At 40.4% G+C, this 26,681-nt stretch overlaps 1 protein-coding gene across 1 annotated transcript in view; it reads right to left on the bottom strand.

Annotated features, from left to right (window-relative positions):
* The window catches only part of si:dkey-106n21.1 (solute carrier family 23 member 1), a 58,488-nt gene extending 32,501 nt beyond the window's left edge, over window positions 1-25,987 (bottom strand). Inside the window, exons 1-5 of the mRNA XM_033968320.2 lie at window positions 25,921-25,987; window positions 25,560-25,879; window positions 9,078-9,224; window positions 2,311-2,468; window positions 67-226 (exon numbers count right to left, since the gene is read on the bottom strand). Coding sequence (XP_033824211.1) covers window positions 67-226; window positions 2,311-2,468; window positions 9,078-9,224; window positions 25,560-25,879; window positions 25,921-25,987 — 852 coding nt within the window. The remainder of the gene's footprint in view (window positions 1-66; window positions 227-2,310; window positions 2,469-9,077; window positions 9,225-25,559; window positions 25,880-25,920) is intronic.
* Between the last annotated feature and the right edge of the window lie 694 nt (window positions 25,988-26,681).

The raw sequence follows: 26,681 nt of genomic DNA, 5'->3' as shown, positions 1-26,681 counted from the left end.
AAAGTACAGTGTGATCAATAGAGGAATCTGGCTCTTGTCCCTGTCTGGAATCTTGATAGTTCGTACCTCTCTCATGCGTGACATCCACACCTCGTCACCATGGTAATCTCCCGTTCCATTGGCCAGAGCGCCGGACTTGGGGGCGGGGCATTGCCACTTGGGCAGAGCGAGGATGGCGAGGGTCGGGGTGATGAAGCTGAACGTGCCGCCTTGAAGTATCGGTAATCTGTGACAAAACCACAAAGCGCAGTTAGCATTAAAGAAACATGTTGTGCTTGTGTCTGCACTATAGTTATAATCTATGACACCCGTAGATCATTTTGTTATATTTTGGACATTTTAAATCACAATATTCATCTAACACGACTTAATAAAAGAAACAAGTCCGTTGATTTCCGGGTTGGAAAATTGTGGAGCCCAGTGGGAGGTGATGTTGCCGTAAACGTCATCACAACAAAGTGTTTTTTTTTTTTTCATTTGTGCCAATATGACTTCCTTGCCAAATCCTACATGAATCACTCTAAATACATCTTTGAGTGATTAAATGAGATGGAAAAACACCTATAACAGACCAACAAACAGCCCTAATTTAATGGAGCTCCTTAAACTCCAGGAGCTCTTGTGAGTAACAGACTTGGCATTCTTCATGATCATGAGTGACAGTGAAATATGCACAAACATTTGTCAAATTTTAAAGGAGTCGTGTCTTACTGAATTTTTCCTTTGGCAGGTTTTAAGAGTTCAGTGCAGACATACATCTCCAATTGTATTCACATGCCATTCGTAAGTAAAACGCATTTACAGAAAGTAACACTCAACCAATTCAATAAAACTAGACTAACAACATTTCTTTTATCTTTATTTACATAAGGAGAGCCCAATGTAGTGTTGTACATTTTACAGTGTGTACTTTTTCTTTTACTTCACTACATTTGAGAGTAGGTATCTATACTTTCTACTCCACTACATTTTTCTCTTAAATTGCAACCAATGGAATTAATAAATATAGCAAAAAGCAGCAGGCCCAAAATTGAGCCTTGGGGCACTCCTTCACTTGATTTAAACCCATTGGCAACTACAGCCTGGTTCTGTTTGAAAGATCATTTCTGAATCAATCACATGTATCACTGTCAAATCCAATCTGCTTCAGACGCTGTGAGAAGATTTTATAATCGACTGAGTCAAAAGCTTTAGTTAAATCAATAAACAGAGCTGCACAATCTTGTTTATATCAAGGGCTGAGAAAATGTAAAACTTTTGTGGTTGCAGTGACAGTAGCCGAAATGAAGTGAAACTTCAAGTGAAAGGTCAAAATGGAGGATTTATGTAAATTAATTGTAACTTTTCTAAAACTTTGGCAAGACAAGGCCATTTAGATATTGGCCGGAAATTATTTGTAGTTGTCCCACCTTTATGTAAAGGCAAAATATGTGCCATTTTCTGGTTTAACTGCTTTTTGAATTGACAAATTAAAAATGTGTAAAAGAGGACTGAATTAAATAGGGGTCAAGGTCGTCAAGGCCATCAGCTCCCGTGGACTCCGTGGTCTATCAGAATCAGAATCAGAATCAGAATCAGAAGACTTTTATTGCCATAGTCTGTGAACACAGTTCACAAACTAGGAACTTGCTTCGGTGAAAAAGTGCAACATAAACACAGTGAATAAATACAAACGGAGCGGAGAGCATTCCATGTAAGTGAACGGTGTTACAGCTTATCTGCTCGAGGTTCAGATTCAACATAATCAAGATCAGAAGGACCACCATTATTACCCCAAACAACTCAGGGATAAAATGCCTGTTAAAAGCCTCCCATAAGTTCTGAGAGGGACCTTGCTGTCCTCCAGAATTATGTCCATGAAGTAAGATGTTTTTGCCTTTCTCACTGTTAATAAAGTTCTATTTCTAATTCCAATTTCCAAACAGCATTTATGTTTCAATAGTAGTTTTCAGTTCACAGTGCACATATAAAACAGACATTTTCAAAGAGATTTTAAATAAATTCTTCTACTTGTTTATAAATGTTGCTCCTAAATAAGTGTCTGACCTGAGGAGAAGAGAGTCTTACATAGTGCTATTTCCATATCAAAGCTTTACAAATTTTGCATTATTCATTGTCTCCAAACTCGGTGGTGGTAAGCTATCATAACCACAGCTGCCCTGGAGTATACTGACTGAAGTTACATAGTGCACCTTTTACTGAGTTAGGTCTGTGGAGAGGCGAGCCCACTCATAGTAAAATACATGGTTTTCAATGTATTTTCCATAAATGAAACATGCACGGTGAAATAAAGAGCAGTATAGACTTTACCTGGTCCCTACGCAGGTCTGCAGTAGAGTGGACAGGCCGGACACGAAGAAGATGGTGGAGATGAGCTGACTCTTGGCCACGTTGTTGTCTTTGATACACAGGGGTTCAGCCAGAATCAGAGGAACCGCGATGATACCTCCAAACGCTAAGATGTAGTGCTGCAAACGAGAAAAGAAAGGGTTAAAATATATGCGGAGGAGAGGCAGAGGAGCAGAGGCAGAGGAGCAGAGGTAGAGGAGCAGTGCCAGAGATGATCCAGAGGAAAGGGTCAGATGGAGCAGAAGATGCAGAGGAGGAGATGACAAAATCAAATACATGTGAAACATTTGGGTAAATAAAACCTTGTCTCTATGGGTTCTATATTGGTGTAAGGTTAGTAGAGATGACTCCAGCCCACTCAGAGGCCTCCACAGCTGTCCAAACACTGTCTCATGTCAGCTTCTCATGAACCACAGGACAACACATAAAAGCTCTTAACAATTATATATCACATGTTTTATTTTGTGGGGGGGCTTTGCAAAATAGGGAACTCTACCTGACAAATTATAAAATGGCCACTTGCCTGATGTCCACTGCATGATTTTGGTTTTCTGCTTTGAAACATTAAAAATAGAACTGTCCTGTGACTAAAGACCAGCTGTGATTGATATTAAGAGTATCTGACATTTTAACATTTTTTGAAAAAATGTGGAAAACAGAACTAGTTTATTTTTAACAGTTTGCAGTTGTCCGGAGTTATTACTCACTTACCTTATGCATTCTGAGCATCCTAATTATTCACCACAATGAGCTTATAAGAGCATTTTACTACTCTCAGAGACTAACAATATCTAGCATGCTAACACACGCTTCCTGATTCTGGAACAATAAAATTCATCACAAATCTTGCTCAAATATAAGGAAAAAAAAATCAGGTACATGATCTTTAAAATGTGTCCTCTGAGCAGTGATGAGGACCAGATCTGAGCCAGGATTAGGTCAGGACTGTCTGAAAAGATATACTAAAAGGCTATTGTTTATCACCTCATTTGAGATGTTCATGTGACAGTTGGATTTGAGCCTGTTATTGGCGCCGGTGCAAGTAGGTCAAGAGAGCTAAAGATCCTGAAGAATTTAGACAGAAATATAAAAGATAAATCACATACATATATGGGGCAGGCCTGGGTTAAAACAAGAGAGAGAGAAACTGGGAAGGGGAGGACGACAGGACAAGATGAGAGGAGAGTTGTTTTTTTTCTTTCTGAAAATACAGAAGCGCTTTGACAGATCTAAGCACACGACTTAACAGTTCATTAGTTAATGTTTAACATCATGCTAGCAGGGGTCTGAATCAACAAGTCAACAAGTGGACTACGTGAGTGTGACGTCACCCACAGCGTTCTGCTCCAGTCAAATGAAGCTCATCGAGGTTACAGCAGTTATAGGGGACAATATGGAGTCGAGTTCTACACCATGTTCCAAACTACTATGCAAATTGTGTTTAAGTGCCATAAAGGTACATTTTTTGTTTTCCAGTGAAACTCATGTGTGATATTGTGTCTCAGGGCTCTTTGGGTCAGTGAAATCAATCTCAGACCACCATTTTCAAGTGATATAGGAAAGAAAAAGGATCTCTCTAGTGCCGAAAAGTGTGAAATAGTTGAATACATTAGACAAGTTATGAAAACCTTAGATATTTCACGAAAACTTAAGTGTGACTATTAAGAGCTGATCCAGAACACACAAGGATTTGTGCAGATAAAGGCACAATGAGGAAGATTTCTGCCAGACAGATATATCCGATTAAGAGAGTAGCTGCTAAAATACCATTACAAAGCAGCAAACAGGTATTTGAAGCTGCTGTGGCTCTGGAGTCCCATGAACCTCAAGATGAAGGATACTCCAGAGGCTTGCAGTTATGCATAAACCTTCTATTCGGCCACCCTTAACCAATGCTCTCAAGCAGAAACGGCTCCAGTGGGACCAGAAATACATTAAGACTAACTTGTTCACTGATGAGTGCCATGCAACCCTGGATGGTCCAGATGTGGTTGGAGTGGTGGATGGTTGGTGGATGGCCACCATGTCCCAACAAAATGCAACGTCAACAAGGAGGTGGTGTAGTCATATTTTGGGCCAGAATCATGGCGAGAGAGCTGGTTGGCCTCTTTAGGGTCCCTGAAGATGTGAAAATGACCTCTGTAAAGTATATGACGTTTCTCACTGACCACGTTTTTTCATGGTACAAAAAGAAGAACCGTGCTCTCCATAGCAAAATCATCTTCATGCAGGACAATGCACCATCTCATGCTGCAAGGAATACCTCTGCATCATTGGCTGCTATGGGCATAAAAAGAAAAACTCATGGTGTGGCTCCCATCCTCCTCTGACCTCAACCCTACTGAGAACCTTTGTAGCATCCTCAAGTGAAAGATCTATGAGGGCGGGAGGAAGTTCACATCCAAACAGCAGCTCTGGGAGGCTATTCTGACATCCTGCAAAGAAACTCTCCACAAACTCACAAGTTCAATGGATGTAAGAATTGTGAAGCTCCTATCAAATAAGGGGTCCTATGTTAAAATGTAACTTGACCTGCTAAGATGTTTGGATTGAAATATTTTTTTAGTAATATACTAATGCTTCTAACTGAAAAATAAATCAGTGAAAAATAAATTTGCAAAATAGCAAATACAACAGGATCAAACAGCGGGTTAATATGAACATTTTAAGACGAGTCTGACAGCAGTCGATGGGGCCAGAAGCACGCCCATGACCACTTCGTATTTGGAACGCAGTGGCTAGCAAGTTAAGTATGTCCATTTATACATACAGTCTATGGTCTGGATGCGTATATTTTCCCCCAACACAGTGGCACCACATTCTGCAGCGATTGTGAAAAATGCATAAAATTTGTTTATTTAAAGTGACAGAAGAGGCTAAACTTTGTGCCAGTTTTTGTTTCCTGTGAATAAGTCCAGTGATTACAGAGATATTAACCATAAACCAGGACCACACATCTGCAGTCTGACAGTCACACAGAGAACTCCACCTGAAGATCTGACCTGTCTCCAGCTCAGGATAAACTGTAGAGATTAGACAGATAGATACATAGATAGACAGATAGAAAGATACATAGATAGATAGATAGCATTGACTGTTCCATGGTTTAAACTGATACCATTTCTCCATCATGGCACCGTAATGAAGACCTCATGTTATTCTTCCATTCAGAACAATGTGAATACTAAGACTGGCTAATTGATAGTCATTAGGTTGCTCCCCACTGCAATGCATTTTTCCATTGAATCGTCACTGCATGTAAGCACACCATGGTCTGTCCTGAGGGCCTGAACGTAACGGGGAATCCAAACACGGAAAGGATGAACCAATTTATTTGTCTTCTTTGGTGTGTCCTTGGGTGACTTTGGGAACATGTGTGATTCAGGTGGAGATGATGAACTTTAAACATGTCCAGGAGTTTTAAGCATATTGTTCTTTTGTCGGCTACATGGTTATAATCTACTACATCTGTTATATTTTGGACATTTTCAATCGCAAAATGGATCTAAAACAACTTAGAAACAAGCTCGCTGATTTCTGGGTTGAATAATAGCAGGGTCTGATAGGATCTTAAGAGCTGATTCCCAACGCAAACATAATCACAACAAGATGCAGATAACGCAGATTAGGATCTGTGCCAAAACGTTATGGGATCAAGAAAATAAAACGTTACGGGATCAAGAAAATGAAACGTTACGGGATCAAGAAAATAAAACTGGAGAAGTATGAGGTGTGCACAGGTGGAGGTGAAAATGAGGTTGATTGGAGCATTAATGCCTTGAATACAGGAGAAGAAAGATTACTCTCAAGGACTGGACGCTGTGCTCCGGCCGAAACAGGTAGTTAGTTCCTGGTTTGACCTTTGACACTGAATCTGTCTGGCTCCATAGAAACATGCTTCCAGGAAAAGACTGTCACTGTAGACACTCACTTTAGAATATTGAGTCGTGTCATCATTATTTTAAACTGGAGAGATTGAAAAGACTCAAGGGTCCTGATTTAGTCTTGGCCTCTTTAGCTAACAGACTAACCTGCTCTGGTCTGCTGACAAGGACTCCTCCTCATAAATAACTCCCTGTAACAATATCTCCTTACAAACATGACCCTAAATCTCCATGATATATAGTTCACTTCAGGAGTGTGTCCGATTTTGCACCATTTTTCAAACTGTGCATGAACAGACGGCATATATAAATTTAAATAGACATAATTTACCTGCTAGCCACTGCGTTCCAAATAGCCGCCCCGTTACCCGTCTCTCTGTGAATGCTGCTGTGACTCATTTTGGTCTTAAATTGTTCTTATTAAGCCTCTCTACATGATCCTGGTGTTTTTATTTCGCTATCATTTCCCTAAATATATAAGATAATAAAGGAACGTTAATAACAGACCAACCAGGTTCCTTTTTTCCCTGAGGTTGCTCCTGCTAGTGTTAGAAATAGGTTAGATTACTCCCTGCGAAACCGGCGTTGCGGGCGAAGAAGGGCGTTACCTTCAACCACCTGGTCCTGATTGTCTCTTTGGTTGCTATGATTGATTGATTAGCTTCGTTCGTCTGGAGCAGAACATCACACTCAATTAGTCCCCCTCTTTATACAGTCTATGACAAGCACAGGCGTTGCGATAAGAACCGTACTTTGGACAAACGTAATTTTTGAGGCGATGACACAGCAGTCTAACTCCTGGATCAGCATGTGTTTCCATTGGACAGCACCATCGGGAGCAGTCTAACTCCCAGAGCAGCACGTGTTTCGGTTGAAGATAGAACCATCAGGAGTGGTCTAACTCCTGGATTGGCATCTGTTTTCACTGTCGACAGCAGATAGTTAAGATCCCTGTAATTTGGCGCTCAACCGGTTCTGGTTTTCATTGTCGCATCATCAGAACATCTCTTTTAAGCTTTGTTAACTTGCCTTAGTCACGGTATGCGCCCACACTCCAGGCTGCAGCCATAAGAGGTCCCACCAGGAATTTACCAACCATAGTCAAAAATGTAATGTAATAGTTATAACATCCGCTGCTACTGGTTTAAAGGCCACAGTTTTTTGAGCTTTTAACCATGTTCATAACGTTCCCTCATCAAAAACATACCTGGAGTTGTATTTTGTTTGAATTTTCCAGAATTGTTATGTCACCAGTAACAGTTTAGTTTTTAGCAAATTTCTTGTCCATTGTCTGTCCATCCATTTTCTTCCGCTGATCCAGGGTCAGGCCGTGGAGGCAGCAGTTTAAGCAGGGACCCCCAGACTTCCCCCACCCCAGACACGTCCTCCAGCTCCTCCGGTGGTACCCCCAGGCGTTCCCAGTTCAGCCGAGAGACATAATCCAGTGTGTCCTTGGTCTTCCCCAGGGCCTCCTCCCAGTGGGACATGATTGTTTTTGAGCAATAAAACATGTTTAATAGAATAAATGCTAGCTAGCTAAATAGGTTTCATTCCATTCCACATCCCCATGGACCCACCTGAAAAGCTCCACCTCTAAGACAGGTCGACCTACAGTATCTCTGCATTATGAAGCTTGAAAAACAGCATATTTGTTCTTTTTACAGAGCACATTCAGACGCAGATTTGGCTTCACGCTTGGGTAAATTTATGTCCTCTCTGATGCGACATGTGTTAGCGGCGTACACGTTAGCTTGGGCGGGGGTGTGGGGTTTTGTCTTCTCAGTAAATCACAGAGGATGAGAGGAACTTTTGGCTCACTGAAACTGGATCTGCTGAAAAATGACTGAAGAAGAGAAGGAGGAGACGGGAGGGCATCAGGAGCAGAGGGGAAAGATCACTGCCCTTTACGGTCTCAAAGGTGGGCACAGACCTATTGTAAAAATGGCTTAAATTACCAACTGTGGTAAATTGAGTTGTGAAACGTACTTCATGGTGAACAAATAGGATGCTCAGAGTTCATAAGGTAAGTGAGGAATAACTTTGGAGGAAACTGCTTAAAATAAACCAATTCTGTTTTTCACGATTGTAAAAAACAGGTACAGTGCTTTTAAAACTTTGTTCCTTCATCAAAAATGTACCTGTTTTGGAAAAATGACGTCGTTATGAGCCGTCTCATCTACATCCAATAATGAATTTATACGTGTCAAGACACCCAAAGCAGACAGACGGAGGTGAGGCTGCCAGTCTGCGCCATCAGCCCCTCAGACCACCACCAACACTCGCACACCACATTCAGGAGGGGCGGGGTCTGGAGGACTAAAGGGGAGAGTGAGGGGGACAAGGGGCGGGGTCTGGAGATATAAGGAATAGTGTGATTGGTCTAACAGGTATCCACACTTCAAACTCCGCCCTTGTCGCCAGGTGTTTGTAATCAGAAACACTTGGCTGTAATCAGAGCAGTCTTGTGTGATATTACATAGCACTTGACTGACCACTGGAGGCAGCCCACATCAAGATTTATACATTTTTTATTGGAATTTTGGTGTTTGCACAAAATAAATCTGATCATTAAACACCGGGTGACATGTGTCAGTTCAATGCATCACTGTATTTGTTTAAGTAACTTGTTTTTGTACAGTATATTTAAAATAACTTTCTTTTTTTTTTCTTGTCAAAACTTGCACAGGTGTGAACAATCGGAGACATCAGATTACTCACGTTAGATGGGACTGTTTACATGACATTTGCAGGAATTCAAGCAAAAAAAAAAAGATGATTTACTGTTAAGTTTGACTTAAGTAGAAATTTAAGTAAAAAAAAAACACAAAATGGAGTAATTTTTACCTGAAATCCAAGCAGTATGCAGAGGTACCAGGGCGGGCGGTCGTTGAGTGCATAGACCAGGTCAACCCCTCCCTCTGCCTCCTCCTCTCTCTCTGTGTGTGGCTGAAGAACGACGCTCAGCTGTGGCTCTGCATCACTGTCCTTGTGCTGCACCAAAACATAGCCATCGCAATGTTTACATTTCAAATAACACACAAAATCTATCACCGACGCTCCCATAACTTCAAATAAAACACAATATTTAAGCAGGTAATCACTCCAGCACCACACCAAACCCTGATGTTGTCTTTTCTTTCAAAGCAAAATACAACTTAAAGTGGTAGTGCTTTTATCTAGAGCGAGATGTGGTATAAATGTGAGTTATGGGGGATATGAGGAGGGGGATTCCGGCTCCGCGGTGGTCCAGTTTTCGGTGTGCGGGCCGAGCATTCGACAGGAGAGAGTTTTTAAGATGAGATGGACGAGGCCCGTGTTTGACTGGTGATGAATACTGCTCTATGTTCCCACCATCGACTGGACAGGAGGCTGTGGTATCAGCGGCACATCGCTACATGTTAATCTATATTTCTTGTACCTGCCCAGATCAAATGAATAAACAATAAATACGTTTTAGAGACTACATATTTTAGTAGAATATAAGGCAGAAGAAGTTAGCCTCAGACCTTCAGACCCCTGGTTTTACAAAGTATTAGGCTCATGGGGGTCAGTGCATAAACAGTGATGTAAAACTGTAAAACTTTTTTTAATTCTAATTTAAAATTCTGGGATGTCCTGTCATGTATTTTTGTGGCCCAGAATTCTTAGCGCTGCCTTTGGTTTCCAGTGTGGTGTTTAAGGACCAGTGGGAATGACCAATGTAATAATCATTCAATAAAAACTTTATCTGAGCACAGAACAACAACTATTGAGCACAAATGTTTAACTGTAATAGATATATCCATATAATACATTCCCTCTCTTCTCTCCCTCCTCTCGCTTGTTCTTTCCCACACCTGTCTTTAAAACCGTCCGATCACAACATTAGCTCGGAGAAAGTCCCGTTAAATTCATTGAACCCAAACATGAAACTGAAACACAAACGAGAGTGAGGCCCTCTCCCCCTGAGCCCTCGGCCTCTGTCTGTCTGCTGCTTTGAAGGTGAATTGTTGGTGGAAAAACTCATTTTTCTGAGTCCACTGAAACAAAATAAAGCTGTGAAACAGAATTTGAGTTCACGTGTGGTCCTCCAGACAACTCTGTGTCCTGAATGTCCTAAACGAATGTCCTCATATGAGGACATTTTACTCATTTTGATAAAACATTTGAATAATGATTTTCAAAAACTATTTATTAAGACCCTGAAAACAGCAGCATTTGTCCTGAGTAAAAACAAAATGAGAAACAGCAATTGTGCCTCTTGGAACAATGTGTCTCATGTGAAGAGCTGCTGACAGGAGCAGGAAGACATGTGCCTTTACAAAACAAAAATATATTCTGAACATTCTGAACTCTTAAAAGTGTTCTAAATTGAACATTTTTGCATTGTTGCTGTTAAACTGCAAACTGTTTAAAATGAACTAGCTCTGTTTTTCATGTTTTTAAAACAGTAAAAAACAATCAGGTACAGGTCCTTTGATATTGTATATTGTTGTGTGTTTGGCCTGTTGTGTTTGAGCCTCTTTTACACTGAGCTTTGACTCACACGACACATGTCCAGTCCTGGTACAAACTTAAAGGTTCACTTTTCCAGTAGGGAGTCCTCTGCCCCCATGTCCATAAATTTAGATTAATTTACTGTACATTACATTCTAGGCAAAGGAATAACATCTCCATGGAGACAAGCAGATGGCTGAGCCATTACCAAAAATGTTACTTAATGTAGCTTTAAATGATGGCAGTTAAATGTTTCTATCTTTTAAAATTATGTGTATATAAAATGTTCTGACTTGAACTGAGTAATGCTCCAGAGTATGACATTAAAATATCTATCTCCATTGAGACAAGTTGAAGAGGCCACTATACAGGCCAGGTTACAGGTCAGATCTATGGAAATGCGACTTTTTTATTTGTTTGTTTGTTTCTCTTTTTTTTTTTTTTTCTTTTTTTTTTTTGTGTTATTAACATTTATCTGTTATAATTGAATTTAAATGTTCTATTTTGAATTGAATCATTTTCCAGAGTGCGGCATTAAAGTATGGCATTAAATCTATCTGGCCTGAGACAGGAGATACTACGACGTTACAGGTCAGATCAGGGGAAAGGCGACTCCGCTCACAATAATACATGTTTTGGAAGATTTGTGGATTTGTATTTAATCTATTTTTGCGTGGTCTTAAAAACATCTGTAATAAATGTTATATAGAGAAGTTTAATGGCATACTCTGCAACATTCCAGGCAAGGGATTTATCTAGCACCTTAACAAGTCCTCATCCAGAAAAAATACACAGTGCAGCTTTAAATCTTTAACTATCTAAATCTTATCTTTTGAACACATCTGTGATTCATGTTGGACTTTCTATACCCCTCTTTAGTCCTCAGGTCCATGTGGTCTTTAGAGTCCTGGTCTAGTCCTGGTTCAGAGACACTGGATCTGTCCCCTGAGTACTGTCCACTAAAGGGAGTGAGTGACCTGATTTTCCTGTTGTATTTGAATGCACCGCCTCTCTGTGTGTGTGTCTCTGTGTTCTCCCGAATCATTTGAACGCACCGCCTCTGCACCTGGATCATGTGTTGTTTCACTACAACAGCAGCGGCCCTATGACTCACCCTTAGAGGAGGTCCCTGAACGCCTCCCCACAATGCAACCGGCCCACTCACGGAGACAAAAGACAGCATCACATGAGCAGCACAGGTTAGTCATGAACAGCACGAGAACACGGCTTTGACAATGCAATTATAAAAGAGGAAAAATGTGTCAAGAATGAACCAGGACTGAACCAGGACTGAACCAGGACTGAACCAAGACTGAATCACGACTGAACCGGGACTGAACCAAGACTGAATCACGACTGAACCGGGACTGAACCGGGACTGAGCCAGGACTGAACCAGGACTGAACCAAGACTGAATCACGACTGAACCAGGACTGAACCAAGACTGAATCACGACTGAACCGGGACTGAACCGGGACTGAGCCAGGACTGAACCAAGACTGAATCACGACTGAACCGGGACTGAACCAGGACTGAACCAGGACTGAACCAGGACTGAACCAAGACTGAATCACGACTGAACCGGGACTGAACCGGGACTGAGCCAGGACTGAGCCAGGACTGAGCCAGGACTGAGCCAGGACTGAACCAGGACTGAACCAGGACTGAACCAGGACTGAACCAGAGCTGATCCAGGGCCAAACAGGACTATTGACCCTCCCAGTGTTTGTAAACTGCTTTTATTCTTAAAGTTGAGTGAACTGTGTCTTGCCCCAGTACAGATATATTGTATAAGCAGCTCTTGAGATAAGCTGCAAAACAAGTCTGCTGTGTACTGTCTGCAGCTAATTATAAAGTGCCTCTAAATCAGGAAGTGTGTGACTAGCATGCTAAAAAAAACAACAACTCTACTTTGGTCTCTAAAAGCTCTTATAAACTCATCCTGGTGAGTAATTAGGCTGCTCTGAATGCATAAGGTGGGTGAGGAATAACTTTGGACCACTTCAAACTGTTTAAAATGAACTAGTTCTGTTTTTAAAACATCACCTTTAAAGCTGATACCATATGGAACAGTACCAGCATTAAAGACATCACGACATGACATCACAAGGTGGAATGGAGCATTATGAGCTTTGGAGATGTAGACAGACTAATAATAATAATAGTCTCAAACATGTGTGAATGAAACAAAACACAACTCCAGGTCTGTTTTTGAGGAGGTAACAACATTATAACATGACTTCAAGCTCACAAGAGTCAGTTTTGTATAATACAGGACCTGTAAAATGCAGATATAGTGCAGACTGTGACAGGAGACAAAATCAGTCACTATGGACAGGCCTGTAGTGGCTCCAAACATGAGCACGTGGTGCAGTTTTGCATAGAGGGAGTTACAGGACACAACACGGACAATACTGCCCTCTAGTGGTGCAGCACGGGCACAGTCACCTCTAGGCAACAAGTCCAAACATATAGTCCATGTGTATGAAGGGACCAGGACTGAAGGAGCGACACTGGAGCAGTACTGGGATTTTGTAAGGGGTAAAATTGTGTATGTGACACTTGGTTGCTATGCCGACGAGTTGATGTGAGGTTATGTTGGTCTGTTACTGGTCTGTTCTGCTCTGGTTCTGAATGCCTAAGGTAAGTGAGGAATAACTTTGGACCACTGCAAACTAGTTCAGTTTTGATGTTTTTAGATTGCTCCTGTAAAGTATTATGTAGTAATTTTCTGTTTTATATGTTTAACCAGAAAATAATTATAATTTTCTCATAAGCTTCTTGAGGAGCAGAAGGATAGGTGTCGAGTTTGTGAGTAAATCACAAACTCGACACCAATTTTAGTATCACTCATGATACTAAAATTTCAAACTCGATTATGATACTAACGAATAGATTCAATACCTTTTCTGTTACTATGGTGATGGTAAAAAACTCTCTTTCTTTAGAAAAATAGAATATGATTTTCCACATTAAATGGTAGTACTTTCTTTCTTCTGCCTTATATCTGTGTAATCCCTCAGTGTCCAGTAGGTTCATAGTGGTCCATGGGTGTATACTAGTCTATGTGTCTTATACTTGTGAAAGATACGGCTCAAGATCATTCTAAAGATATTCAGGAAAGGTTCATTTCTGTCCTGTGAATGTGACTTTTGTAGTATTGATACTGATCAAATGAGTATCTAGCTTCAATTAGTATCAGATTTTAGCTCTGTTCAGTCTTGATCTAGTCCTGATTCAGCACTGGTCTAGTCCTGGTCCAGTCCTGGTCTAGTCCTGGTCTCATATACCCTCTGCTCTGACCTCTTAAACGATATGACCTAGTTCGTCTGATTCATTCATCTGATTCATTTTTAGGTAAGTTTGGTCAAAACTGTTAAAATTTTACCAATTGCAACCCTGAACCAGGACTGAACCATAACAGAAACAGAATTAAACCAACACCAGGGATTGCACATGGACTAAACCAGGACTAAACCCCTAGTCCTAAATCAGACCTGAACCAGGACTGAACCAGGACTAAACCAGGTCTAAATCAGGAGTTTGCAGAGCACGTGTTGTCCTGCCCTGATGCATCTCACGTGTCTCTGTCCTCGGCACATTCACTGTACTCTGTATGTGACGCTCATTTAAGACTCTCCACTGCATCTCAGCAGTCACCACATGAGAACTTGATATATATCACATTTTGAAAAGGAATAGGCCTTGTACACACATCGACTGTATATATAAATGTGTAAATGTGTTCCAAACAGGAGGTGAGCATGGGTGCACTTTCCAACTCTCGACTCTGACTCCAATTCACTTTACATTGAAAAACTGTGTCCCCTCTCTCTGTAACTGCTGCTGTCAGACTCGTCATTCTGGTCTTAAAATGTTCGTATTAACCTACATGATCCTCGTATTTTTTATTTTGCTATTGTGCCTGTTTTACTTGTATTTAAAGTTTAACATATTGTCAGTGACATCCACCCACAGCTCTCTGTCCACTGCCTCATCTTTAAATATTTATTCATTTTAACATAACTTAGCAAAAACCTCCATGCAATTGGAGAGGAAGTAGATACAATTGGACAGGAAGTAGTGATGCTAACAGTGAGGTTGCTGGGCACAGATCCTATTACATCTGACACAATGACTTCTGCTTAGAATCTGGTATTGGTTGGGTGGTTGACAACAAATATAATCCAATTGAAAGTTATTTTAAAGGTTCGTTATGTATCTTTTCTAAGGGAGGTTTGCTACTTGATTGTTTTCATCCATCCTTGTTTGTGACGAGGGAACAACATTATAACAAGCCAATTTTTCCCCATATATTTGTTGCCTGGGATCCAGAAACAGACATTTGTGAATCATACACAACCATTGAGCTCCTTCATTTCACACATGTCACTGAAAAAAAACAAATCGGACTGGACCATCACGTTTGACCGGACTTGAGACGTGACAGAGGACGTGGGACCAGCCTGATATCAATGTGTATAAAACATACAGAGAGGTATCAATCTGGATTTACTTTTGAGCAGTACAGATATATTGTATAAGCAGCTCTTGATTGATTGTCCACTATGTACTGTCTAATGATAAATATTTTTGTTTTGCCATAATCAGGAAGTCTGTGTTAGCATGCTAGTTGTTGGTAGCTTTACAGTCATGGCAAAACTCCGCTCTGTTCTCTGACGGTTGTGCAAAGTGCTTATAAACTCATCGTGGTGAATGATGCTCAGAATGCATAAAGTAAATGGACTAGTTCTGTTTTGCACGTTTTTAAGAAGGTAAAATAATATAATAAATGTTTTCTAATTGTGATTATTTTTGGATTTTCTGTTGTGTGACTGTGGTTTTGGTCGTATTAACCATTTATTCACCAAACCCCACATACTGCTGCCGCGTGCTATGCTAACAATATCAGTGAGACGAAGACACCGTTACACATCTGACCTGGATTCCTCTCAAATGAGCCTCAAAGAAAAGAGCTTTTTTGTGAATGACATGCAACAATTTTCTGAAACTTAATGCCAAAATGACTTCCTCCAAAACTCCACAGACAAAGGACCAACCTGTGCACTGAAAACAAGATGACATCTGGGTTAAACCTGTCAGGAGCAATGGGGCACATCTCCAGATCTTGGTCTAGTTTTGTTCAGGACCACCTCAGCTGGAGGATTTGACCCATTGTGCATGTTCTGGGTTGATGGAGGAAAACCAGGCTAGCTCTAGTATTTGTTTCGGGTCCTCTTGAGTCCTGTTTTAGAGCTGGTTTAGCCCTAGTTTAGACCTGGAACAGTTTTGGCCTGATTTAGCCGTAGTTTAGATCTGGTTTAGTCCTAGTTTAAACCTGGTTTAGTGATAGTTTAGACCTGGTTAAGTCCTAGTTTAGACCTGTAACAGTTTAGATCTGGTTTAGTCCTAGTTTAGTCCTAGTTTAGTCCTGGTTTAGTCGTAGTTTAGTCCTGGTTTAGTCCTAATTTAGACCTGAAACAGTTTAGACCTGGTTTAGTCCTAGTTTAAACCTGGTTTAGTCCTAGTTTAAACCTGGTTTAGTTCTAGTTTATACCTGAAACAGTTTAAGCCTGGTTTAGCTGTAGTTTAGACCTGGTTTAGTCCTAGTTTAGTTTTGGTTTAGTCCTGGTTTAGTCCTGATTTAGTCCTAGTTTGGACTTGGTTTAGTTCTACTTTAGATCTGGTTAATTACTATTTTAGACCTGATTTAGTCCGAGTTTAGACCTGGTGGTACTGAAAAAGCTAAACATATATTTAAAGGCACAGTATGTAACATTCTGGAGGTGGCGCATCATCTGTATGATTCCATTCAATAGGAAAGTTAAAACCATACTTTGCAACATTCTCCATGGAGACAGATACGTTGATTTTAGCTTAAAACGTGTAAAACAAAAGTTCATTTTAAACATTTTGCAGTGGTTGAAAGTCATTCCTCTCTTACCTTATGCATTCAGAACATCCTAATTACTCACCACAATGAGTTTATAAGTACTTTCACAACTCTCAGAGTCCAGAGCAGAGTTTTGGAGTCATGGTAATGCAAATGACAACTAGCATGCTAACTGCACACAATGGGACAATGAAACGCTTTATAATTAGATCCAGACAGTAAACAGCAGTTTCATTTTGAGCTTGAAAGCTGCTTTAAGAATATATGTGTACTGGGGTGAGGCAAAATGTACTTTAATAAAATCGTGTTCTGTCCCTTTGGGACAGAACACGAGTCTGGGGTTTGAGAACATTGATTTTATCTATCTAAACTCGTGAAATATCAAAATAACTATTGTTCATTCCCTTAACTTTGTTCCATATGAACCATACGGCTCCTCACTGGCTCCTCACAAGTGTCTCTCCATGTACACAGGCCTGTTCTGTTGACACATCTGTCCAGTGTTTGTTTTGCTTTTTTTTTTTCCAAAGTCACAAAGTGTCCCCACTCGCCCCCTGCTGGCTGCTGCACACAACAGCAACACTAACTCTTCTAGTAGGTGGTACATCTTCTGCTTGTCTCCATGGAGATGTTAATGTTTTACCCAGAATGCTCCACTGCATCCTAAAAATTCATAAATCTGAACTTCTCTCTCTGCCCATTGCTACAACTGGATCACCTGACGCCGATGCTCCACGTTACATCAAATCAAGCACTCAAAGCCATATCTAATAATGATATGTCTATACTCTGCCGTCCACAAGCTTCTCACAATAGTTGGCAGGAATTTTGTCCCATTCCTCCTGACAGAACTTGCCTCGTTCATGCCTTTTCAGGTCTGTCCTTACATTTTCAATACGATTTGTGATTGCCACCCCAAAACACTGACTTTGTTATCTTTAAGCCACTTTGTAACCAGTTTGGCAGTATGCTTTGGGTCACTGTCCATTTGAAAGCCCCATTTATGCCCAGGCTTTAACTTCCTGACTGATGTCTTGAGATGTTGCTTCAGTATTTCCACATAATGTTCTTTCCTTATAATGCCATCTGTTTTGTGAAGTGCACCAGTCCCTACAACAGAACAACCCCACAACATGATGCTGGTGGCGTCCCCTGCTTGTGGAGATAATGCCATACTGTGGAACATTAGGCAAAGCAATACTATCCTATACTATTGTGAAAAGCGCTCATAAACTCATCATGGAGAATTAGGATGAGAACTTTGGACCACTGCAAACTGTTAAAAATTAACTAGTTCAGTTTTTTTTATGTTTTTAAGACAGGAAAAATCAGGTACAGCAGCATCCAATTCACTTAATGGTATTAAATTGACATATCTCCATGGAGACAAGCAGTATCCATTTCCTGGTTGAATTTACATTTAAAGGCTTAAATGTAAATTCAACCAGGAATTGGATACTGCTTGTCTCCATGGAGATATGTCAGTTTAATACCATTAAGTGAAACATTCCATGAAAGGATCTAACATCTCCATGGAGACAACAAGGTGGCAGACCCTCCAACAGAAAAGTCCCACAGTGCACCTTTAAGTCAATGGAAAAATTGAAAAGACTTTTTGTGTGAGTCCAGACACCCTGCCCCTTATCTGTTAACAATGATACTGTGACCAATCAAATGATGCGATCCTGTCGTTACCTGTCGCCTGATTGGCTCATGACTCACATACAACCAACTATTATGGAATCAACGAAAAAACCAAAACCTGTGAAACTGGCTCAGGAGACGAGAAATAAACCAGTTATGTGAACGTTTATGAAACGTTAAACTCATGAAACTGCTGTAAAGGCCCATATCACTCTATTCTCTGATCTATGTTATAATGTTTCCTCATCACAAACAGACCTGGAGTTGTGTTTTGTTTCATTCACACATGTTTAACACATGCTGTATATTTAGCCTGAGTTCTTCTCTCAAACAGAAAACACTCTGTTCCACCTTGTGATGTCATGATGTAATACAGGAAGTGCTCCACTGGGTTTTTAAACTCCACACACCTTCACTAGAATCATTTGGATAATTTCACCTCTGGAATTGCCAATCTCTACTGAACTAACAGTAAAAGGAGCTGTTAACTTGAAAACTACCACTTCATGACATCACAAGGTGGAACAGAGCATTTTGAGCTTTGGAGATGTAACAGACTAATAATAAAGTGTTACTCAAACATGTGTGAATGAAACAAAACACAACTCCAGGTCGGTTTTTGAGGAAGTAACAGCATTATAACATGACTTTAAGTTCATAAGAGTCAATATTGTGTAACATGATCTTTTAAATCTGACCCAGTCTTGTTTTAAAACAGTCAAAATATAATTAAATCAAGATACTGATGCAAGCACCTATTAACTTATCTTAATCTTATTTAAAATGGCATTGGATTAAACCTGGAACTAAAACCGGACTAGACCAGGACTAAACCCAAAGTAAACCAGGACTAAACCAGGACTATACAAAACTAAACCCAGGCTAGAGCTAAACCTTCTTGACCAAGACTAAACCAGCACTACACCAGGACTAAACCAGGACTACACCAGGACTAAACCAGGACTACACCAGGACTAAACCAGGACTACACCAGGACTAAACCAGGACTACACCAGGACTAAACCAGGACTACACCAGGACTAAACCAGGACTACACCAGGACTAAACCAGGACTAGAACAAAACTCAAACACACCAAACCCAAGAATGAATTTAGCAGCAGCAAATGTTTTTACTTCTAAAATTAAGAACAAAACTAACTTAACCTTTTTGGATAATTTCTGGAAACATGAATCAGTCCAAATATTACAATAAATAAATAAATAAAAACAAATACATGTAAAACTGTTATAATAATTATGTAATATACGTTTTTAATTTGAATTTATTTTTTAAAGGTGCATAATGTCACTCTTTTGTTGGAGGGTCGTTTCTAAGGAGATTTTATTGCTTTGCCTGGAATGTTCCACAGTAGGGCATTACATGTCTATCTCCATAGAGACAAGTTACAGGTCAGATCTGTGGAGAGGTGATACCACTCACAGTAAGAATACATGTTTTTGAAATTTAGAGATGAACAAGATGTGTGTGTTTAATGCCATAATGTGGAATATTCTAAGCAAAGCAGAAACATTTCCATGGAGATAAGCAGGTGGCAACCCATGAACAGAAAAGTCACATAGTGCATCTTTAAAGAAGAAATATGAGTAGTTTATCTTTAGATAATCTGCAAAATGTGTCTATAAACATTTTGAATTTGGACAAAGCTTAAAGCTACAATATGGAACTTTTTAATCACAAAATAAATTAAAATCAAAGCATGTTATTACATTTGGGCTATTTTTATTGCACAGAAAAACATGGGTCTTTAGGGCTTGCATCTCCACAAACCTGACTCTTATTTGGCCCGAAAAAGCTCGTTTCCATGGCAATGTTGTTCTTTTAGCTATGATAATCCAGAGTATGACACAAAACTGATCTATCTCCATGCAGAATGTTCCAAAGTATGGCTTTAACTTTGTTTTTGCAATCAAATCAAGCAGGGGACGTGCCCCCTCCAGAAAGTCACTTACTGTACCTTTAAATGTTATATGAGTGTATTATTTCATATAATTATAATAATATAATTAGATTTATTATAAAAACTAAACTAAAACTATTCATTACAATATGTTTTATTAATAAATTTATTTTAATCCCATTTCCATTGCATTGTTTTATGATGCATTCCTGAGTAGCTTAAGTGGCTTTTAGCCCAGCAGCTCAGCTCAAAATATACACAAATGAAACAATGGACCGCTTCTTTCCAGGCTCAGGTTTGTTTCAGAATTATGTGACACATAATATTACAGAATCCTTTTGTAAATGAAAAACAAGACAAATTTACTCACCAAAAATCCCTGGTTCACTGTGCCGTTGTCTTTCAGTCCCAACTCTACTTTCTCCTCAGTAGTTATATGCATTTTACAGTGTAGTAGTGGTCGTAGTAGTAGTAGTAGTAGTAGTAGTAGTAGTAGTAGTAGTAGTAGTTGCGATGGAGTACTGAGGACCTTGTAGATCTCGTTTTAGGTCTATGGTCCAGTCTTGGGATCACATTGGAGAAGGGGCGGGGCTAAGGCTGTCACATGCGCATCTGATTGGACGCACTCATTACAGTGAAATATGACAATCCAAATCACAGTTTAAACCAGGACACAGGAGAAGACACACGAGATATTTAGGAACTACTTCAGTTTTACAATTTAAATTTTTGTTTAATTTATTTAATTTTTATATAGTCAAAAATTGTAAATTGTTTGATGTTTTGATATTAAACCTGCATTCACACTTGCTCACATACACCAAACTGGACGAAACTACACAGGAAGTCCAATTCACAGGACAGAAATGAACGTTTCCAGAATAGTTTTAGAATGATCTTGAGCTGTATCTTTCACAAGTATAAGACACATAGACTAGTATACACACATGGACCACTATGAACCTACTGGACACTGAGGGATTTATACATAGATATATAGATATAAGGACACATGGGAATAGAAAAGAAAATACTACCATTTGTCTAAAGAGTGTTTTCTATTGTATTGAGTCTATTCCTATCAAAAAATCTGGTTTGAAATATTTGTATTGTGACAAGATAAGTGAGGTCTAAACTGGGATTCAATATGATGATTCTTCTTCTTCTTCTTCTTCTTCTTCTTCTTCTTCTTCTTCTTCTTCTTCTTCTTCTTCTTCTTCTTCTTCTTCTTCTTCTTCTTCTTCTTCTTCTTCTTCTTCTTCTTCTTCTTCTTCTTCTTATGATTATTATTGTTGTTGATATGTGACAATTTTGTGAAAATGTTTGCTTTAGGATGACAGGATGTTATTTGTTATAAACTAGGACCATAGACTGTATATATAAGTGGACGTAGCTAACCTGTTAGCCGCCGTGGTCCAAATAGGAAGTGATCATGGGCACTTCCGGCTCCTTTGATTCTGGCTCTGATTCACTTTACACTGAAAAACTGTGGCCCCTCTTTTTGTAACTGCTGCAGTGAGCCTCGTGATTGTGTTCTGAAAATGTTTGTATTAACCCGCTCTACATGGTCCTGGTGTTTTTTGTTTCACTATTGTGTCGGTAAATCAAGATATGAACATTAATAAGGCGTGTTCTTTCCTCGTGGTCTCTCCAGTTAGTGCTAGCAACAGGTTTGATTGACAGTGTTGCTAAGCGCCCGCTCCATGCTAAACCAGCGGTGCTTCAAATTACTCCCTATAACTTCTAGCCTTATAAAACTGAACGCTATGGGTGACGTCACAATCTAAATGAGAACGTACATTTGGATAAAACAGATCAAGTATGTGAGAGACCCTCCACCAGGAAAGTTCCACAGTGCATCTTTATGTGCAGCAGTTCATCACATGAGCCCACACTTCCATCAGAGCTTTGGTTGACGGCTGTATTTCTCTGGACAGCTCTTTGTCTCAGCTGGAGAGGTGACGTGCTCTGGAGCTGAAGTGTCCTGGACGAGTCTGAACCAAAGACCTCCTCCTGAGACTTTCACTCACAGATTTACACTGATCTGTCTCTGTCTGTGTGAAAATGTGCTTCACAAAGACACTATTCAGGTCCAGTGCAACCCTGACCAATGCATCCACCTGGACTCAACACCCAACAGCACCAACACCAGGGAGGGACTGTGACAAAAACGGTGAAGTCAGAGGTGGTAGTACTTAGTTACATTTACTTAAAGCTACAGTGTGTAACTTTCTGGAGGTGGCACGAGGATTTGACATATTGTGCATGTTTTGGGCTGATGGAGTGCCCAGAGGAAACCCACCCAGGCGAGGATCGAACCTGTGACCTTCTTGCAGTGAAGCGTGAGTACTAGCCTTTATCACTGGAGTTGTGTTTTGTTTTATTCACACAACTCTTTATTATTAGTCTGTTACATCTCCAAAGCTCAAAATGCTCTGTTCCACCTTGTGATGTCATGAAGTGGTAGTTCACCTTTTAGTTCAGTAGAGATTGACTTAGCACTTCCTGTATTACCACATGATGACATCACAAGGTGGAGCAGAGTTTTTTCAGTTTGAGAGAAGAACTCAGCCTAAATATGCAGGGTTTGTGTGTTAAAAATGTGAATGAAACAAACCACAACTCCAGGTCTGTTTGTGATGAGGAAACAACATAACATAGATCAGATTTGATAATAGTTGGTCGTATGTGAGTCATGAGCCAATCAGGCGACAGGTAACGACAGGATCGCATCATTTGATTGGTCACAGCATCATTGTTAACAGATAAGGGGCAGGGTGTCTGGACTCACAGTGAAAGTCTTTTCAATTTTTCCATTGACCTGATTGTGATGAGGAAATCAACATTATAACATATATCAGGAAATGGTGTAATATGTGCCCTTTAAGTCTCTTTAAGGGGACACACAGGCAAAACAAAACATGTTAGTCTGTTTTCTTAGTCATTTGGTCTCTTAAACTATAAGATTTATATTTAAACAACACTGTCCACTCTGCTTCGAAAGATGTTTTCATATTTAGTTTAAGCAACCTGCATCTGTAGATTTATATGGGACATTCAAAGGCCATTTTCTCTAAATGCATTTCCCCCCATGGTACAGAAGGATCAGTCCTTAAAGCAGCACCTACAGACAGAAAACTGCAATATTATACTCTGACCAAACATACAAAGGGATTTCTTATATCTAATTCTAAGTCTGATTTATTCAAGTTTTAGCTCCAAAAATGAAGCAAAATTAGAATTTTTAGGCACATTTTTGGACGCCTCCCTAGCGAGGTGTTCTGGGCATGTCCCACCGGGAGGAGGCCCCGGGGAAAACCCAGGACACGCTGGAGGGTCCATGTCTCTTGTTTGGCCTGGGACACCTTGGGGTCCCACCAGAGGAGCTGGAGGACGTGTCTGGGGTGAGGGAAGTCAGGGAGTCCCTGCTTAGACTGCTGCCCTCGCGACCCGGCATCGGATAAGCCTAAGAAAATGGATGGCACATTTTTCAGTGAGATTTAGTTTACTCAAATACTAAATAAGATCCAAAATCTCCTCTGTATATCTGTATCTGTATCTAACATGACAACAAAATGAAGCATGAAATTTAAACCTGGCTCTTTTGTTTCAGTTTTGAGTCTCCCACAAATGGTGACACTGGTTTTCCACATAAAATGACTTATTTTTATATAAACAAGACAAGATGGAAATGTGTAATACATTTGTTCTTACTTTTATGTGAATAAACTAGAGGAGAAGTTTCAAATTGAGATCTCAAAATGTAGGATCATGTAGAGAGGGTTAATATGAACATTTTGAGACCAAATTGACGAGTCTGACAGCAGAAGTTACAGAGAGAGGGGCCACTGTTTTTTTAATGTAAAGTGAAATGGAGCCAGAAGTGCGCCCATGATCACTTCCTACCGGCAATACGGTGGCTAGCATTTATATATACAGTCTATGATCTTAGTCCTGTTTAAGTCCTGGTTTAGTCCTGGATTTAGTGTTATCCAGGTTAAGTCTTGGTTCAGTTTGAGGCTTGTTTTAATCCTGATTTAGTCCTGATTTCAGAACTGGTTTAGTCTGGGTCTTGTTTTAATTCTGGTTTAGACTTGATGTAGATTTGGTTTCATGCTTTTTTATTCCGTGCTCAGTGCAAATTCAGTCCTGGTTCAAGGCTGGTTTAGTCCTGCTTTAGTCCTGCTTTAGTCCTGCTTTAGTCCTGCTTTAGTCCTGGTCCTGTCCATCTGTGGGTTACAGATGGCTCTACATTGTTTTCTTCAGCAGAGTCACGCGTGTCTTTATGTCACAATTTCTTAGTGACGATCTTTGATTTCAAGAATCGTCATAAGATGAGCTGTGGCAAAAACTGTGTAATTAAAACAATATACAAGTGCATTCCAAACATACTGAAACAAGATCAGGACTGAACCAGGACTGAAGCAGAACTGAACCAGGACCAGGCCTGAACCAGGATTGAACCAGGACCAGGACTGAACAAGGACTGAACCAAGACCAAGACTGAACCAGGACCAGGACTGAACCAGGATTGAACCAGGACCAGGCCTGAACCAGGACTGAACCAGGACCAGGACTGAACCAGGACTGAACCAGGACTAAACCAGGACCACGACTGAACCAGGACCAGGCCTGAACCAGGACCAGGCTTGAACCAGAACCAGAACTGAACCAGGATCAGGACTGAACCAGGATCAGGACTGAACCAGGACTGAACCAGGACCAGGACTGAACCAGGATCAGGGCTGAACCAGGATCAGGACTGAACCAGGATCAGGACTGAACCAGGACTGAACCAGGACCAGGACTGAACCAGGACCAGGACTGAACCAGGACCAGGACTGAACCAGGATCAGGACTGAACCAGGATCAGGACTTAACCAGGACTAAACCAAAGCTGAACCAGTATTAAACCAGGACTGAATGTCTTGTAGAAACGGGAGGCTGTAGCCCTCACTTTCTCAGTAGAGCTGATCATCTGTCTTTCATTTTTTTCGTTTGATTCATCTTTATTTCTACAGGGAGAGTCCAATGAGAGAACCAGACTTTCTTTTTAATATGTGCCCTGTTCACAATCAAACAAAACAAAAATAACTGCATAGGTCCATTCATAACATTAAAAAGAGGAGCATGTGATTATCAATGTTCATTTCCAGATAATTAAAATGCATTAGTGGCACCAATAGATCCAGTTTTGTATGTCCTTGCAATGTATTCCAGTTATGGGAAGCGAAATAACCAAAAGCTTTTTTCCTATTTCTGTTCTGATGTGGCCAGTTTTTAGACAGAAAAGTTCTCGTATCAAAGTTCAACAAACAAGTTACATTTTCAGGCAGTATATGAGGTAGTCCCTTATAAATACATTTTATACAGTGTCTTCTGATCATATCCACTGTCTCCTGGATGTCAAACCCCAAATTGTTGCCACTGCACCAGGTCCGAGATGAGTCCGATGAAGGTGGTGTCGTCTCAGACTTTGGCTTTATGGAGTGGTGGCTGACGGTGCAGAAGTTGATGTACAGGGAGAAGAGCAGGGGGGAAAGTACACAGCCCTGTGGAAACCCTGCACTGATGTTCCAAGTGTCAAAGACATTCTTCCCCAGCCGCACACGCTTGCTCGTCAGGAAGTGTGTGCGCCCCCTGCAGGTGGAGTAGAGCACGTTGAGCTGTCCACAAACAGGATCCTGACGTAGATTCCCAGGAAGTCCAGGTGCTGCAAGATGAAGGGCCAGGTTTATAGAGTCATCTACAGACCTGCTGGCTCTGTCTGTGAACTGTGATCCAGGATGTGGATGGTGATGGACTTGAGGTGGAAAAGCATAAGGCCAGAGCTGCCAAGTATGCTTCTTTATAGCGACTTTCAGCTTCTCATAAAACAGTTGATTTTTATGCTTTTTTCAGTTATGTTTCTGTTTCTTCAGTTCTGTTGATGACTCAGTAATGTCCATATACAGTTTCTGGTAAAGTGTTAAATCTTATTAGAGCTTGTCCAGCTGTGACATAAAGTTTAATTAGTTGCTTATACTTGGGGATTTTTTTTGTAAATATCAGGTTGATGGTTTTAGGCTTTTTTTCAAATGCTTGGTTGCTTGTTATTCTTTGAAAATCTGGCAATCCTGGATGACGTGCTCAAGCGACTTCATGACCACATCAGGGCCACGGGTTTGTAGTTGTTTAACATTTATCCTCACCTTAAACAAGTGAAGTTTACTGCTTTAAATAGGCTCCCAGCACTTGGTTTCTGGTTGAGGCCTTGAATGGATGTGAGAGGAGCACATGGGGAGCGGCTGACGGAGGAGAATCAATGTGTTCCCTTTAATTCCCTGTAAAACCTCATGACCCACAACAATTCAGTCCTCACATGAGACCAGACCAAGACCAAGACCAGGACTGGGACCAGAGGCCAGGGTCCAGTTTGTGGCATATTTAGTTAAATCGTCATATTAGCAAACAAACATAATCACCATTTTACCCCCAGTTTGTGCAGAAAAAGCTGTTCACATATAACACAGTAC

The sequence above is a fragment of the Periophthalmus magnuspinnatus genome, chromosome 6 (assembly GCF_009829125.3).
Source record: "Periophthalmus magnuspinnatus isolate fPerMag1 chromosome 6, fPerMag1.2.pri, whole genome shotgun sequence".
In the NCBI taxonomy this organism is placed as follows: Eukaryota; Metazoa; Chordata; class Actinopteri; order Gobiiformes; family Gobiidae; genus Periophthalmus; species Periophthalmus magnuspinnatus.
This window is presented reverse-complemented; position numbering and strand designations above follow the sequence as displayed.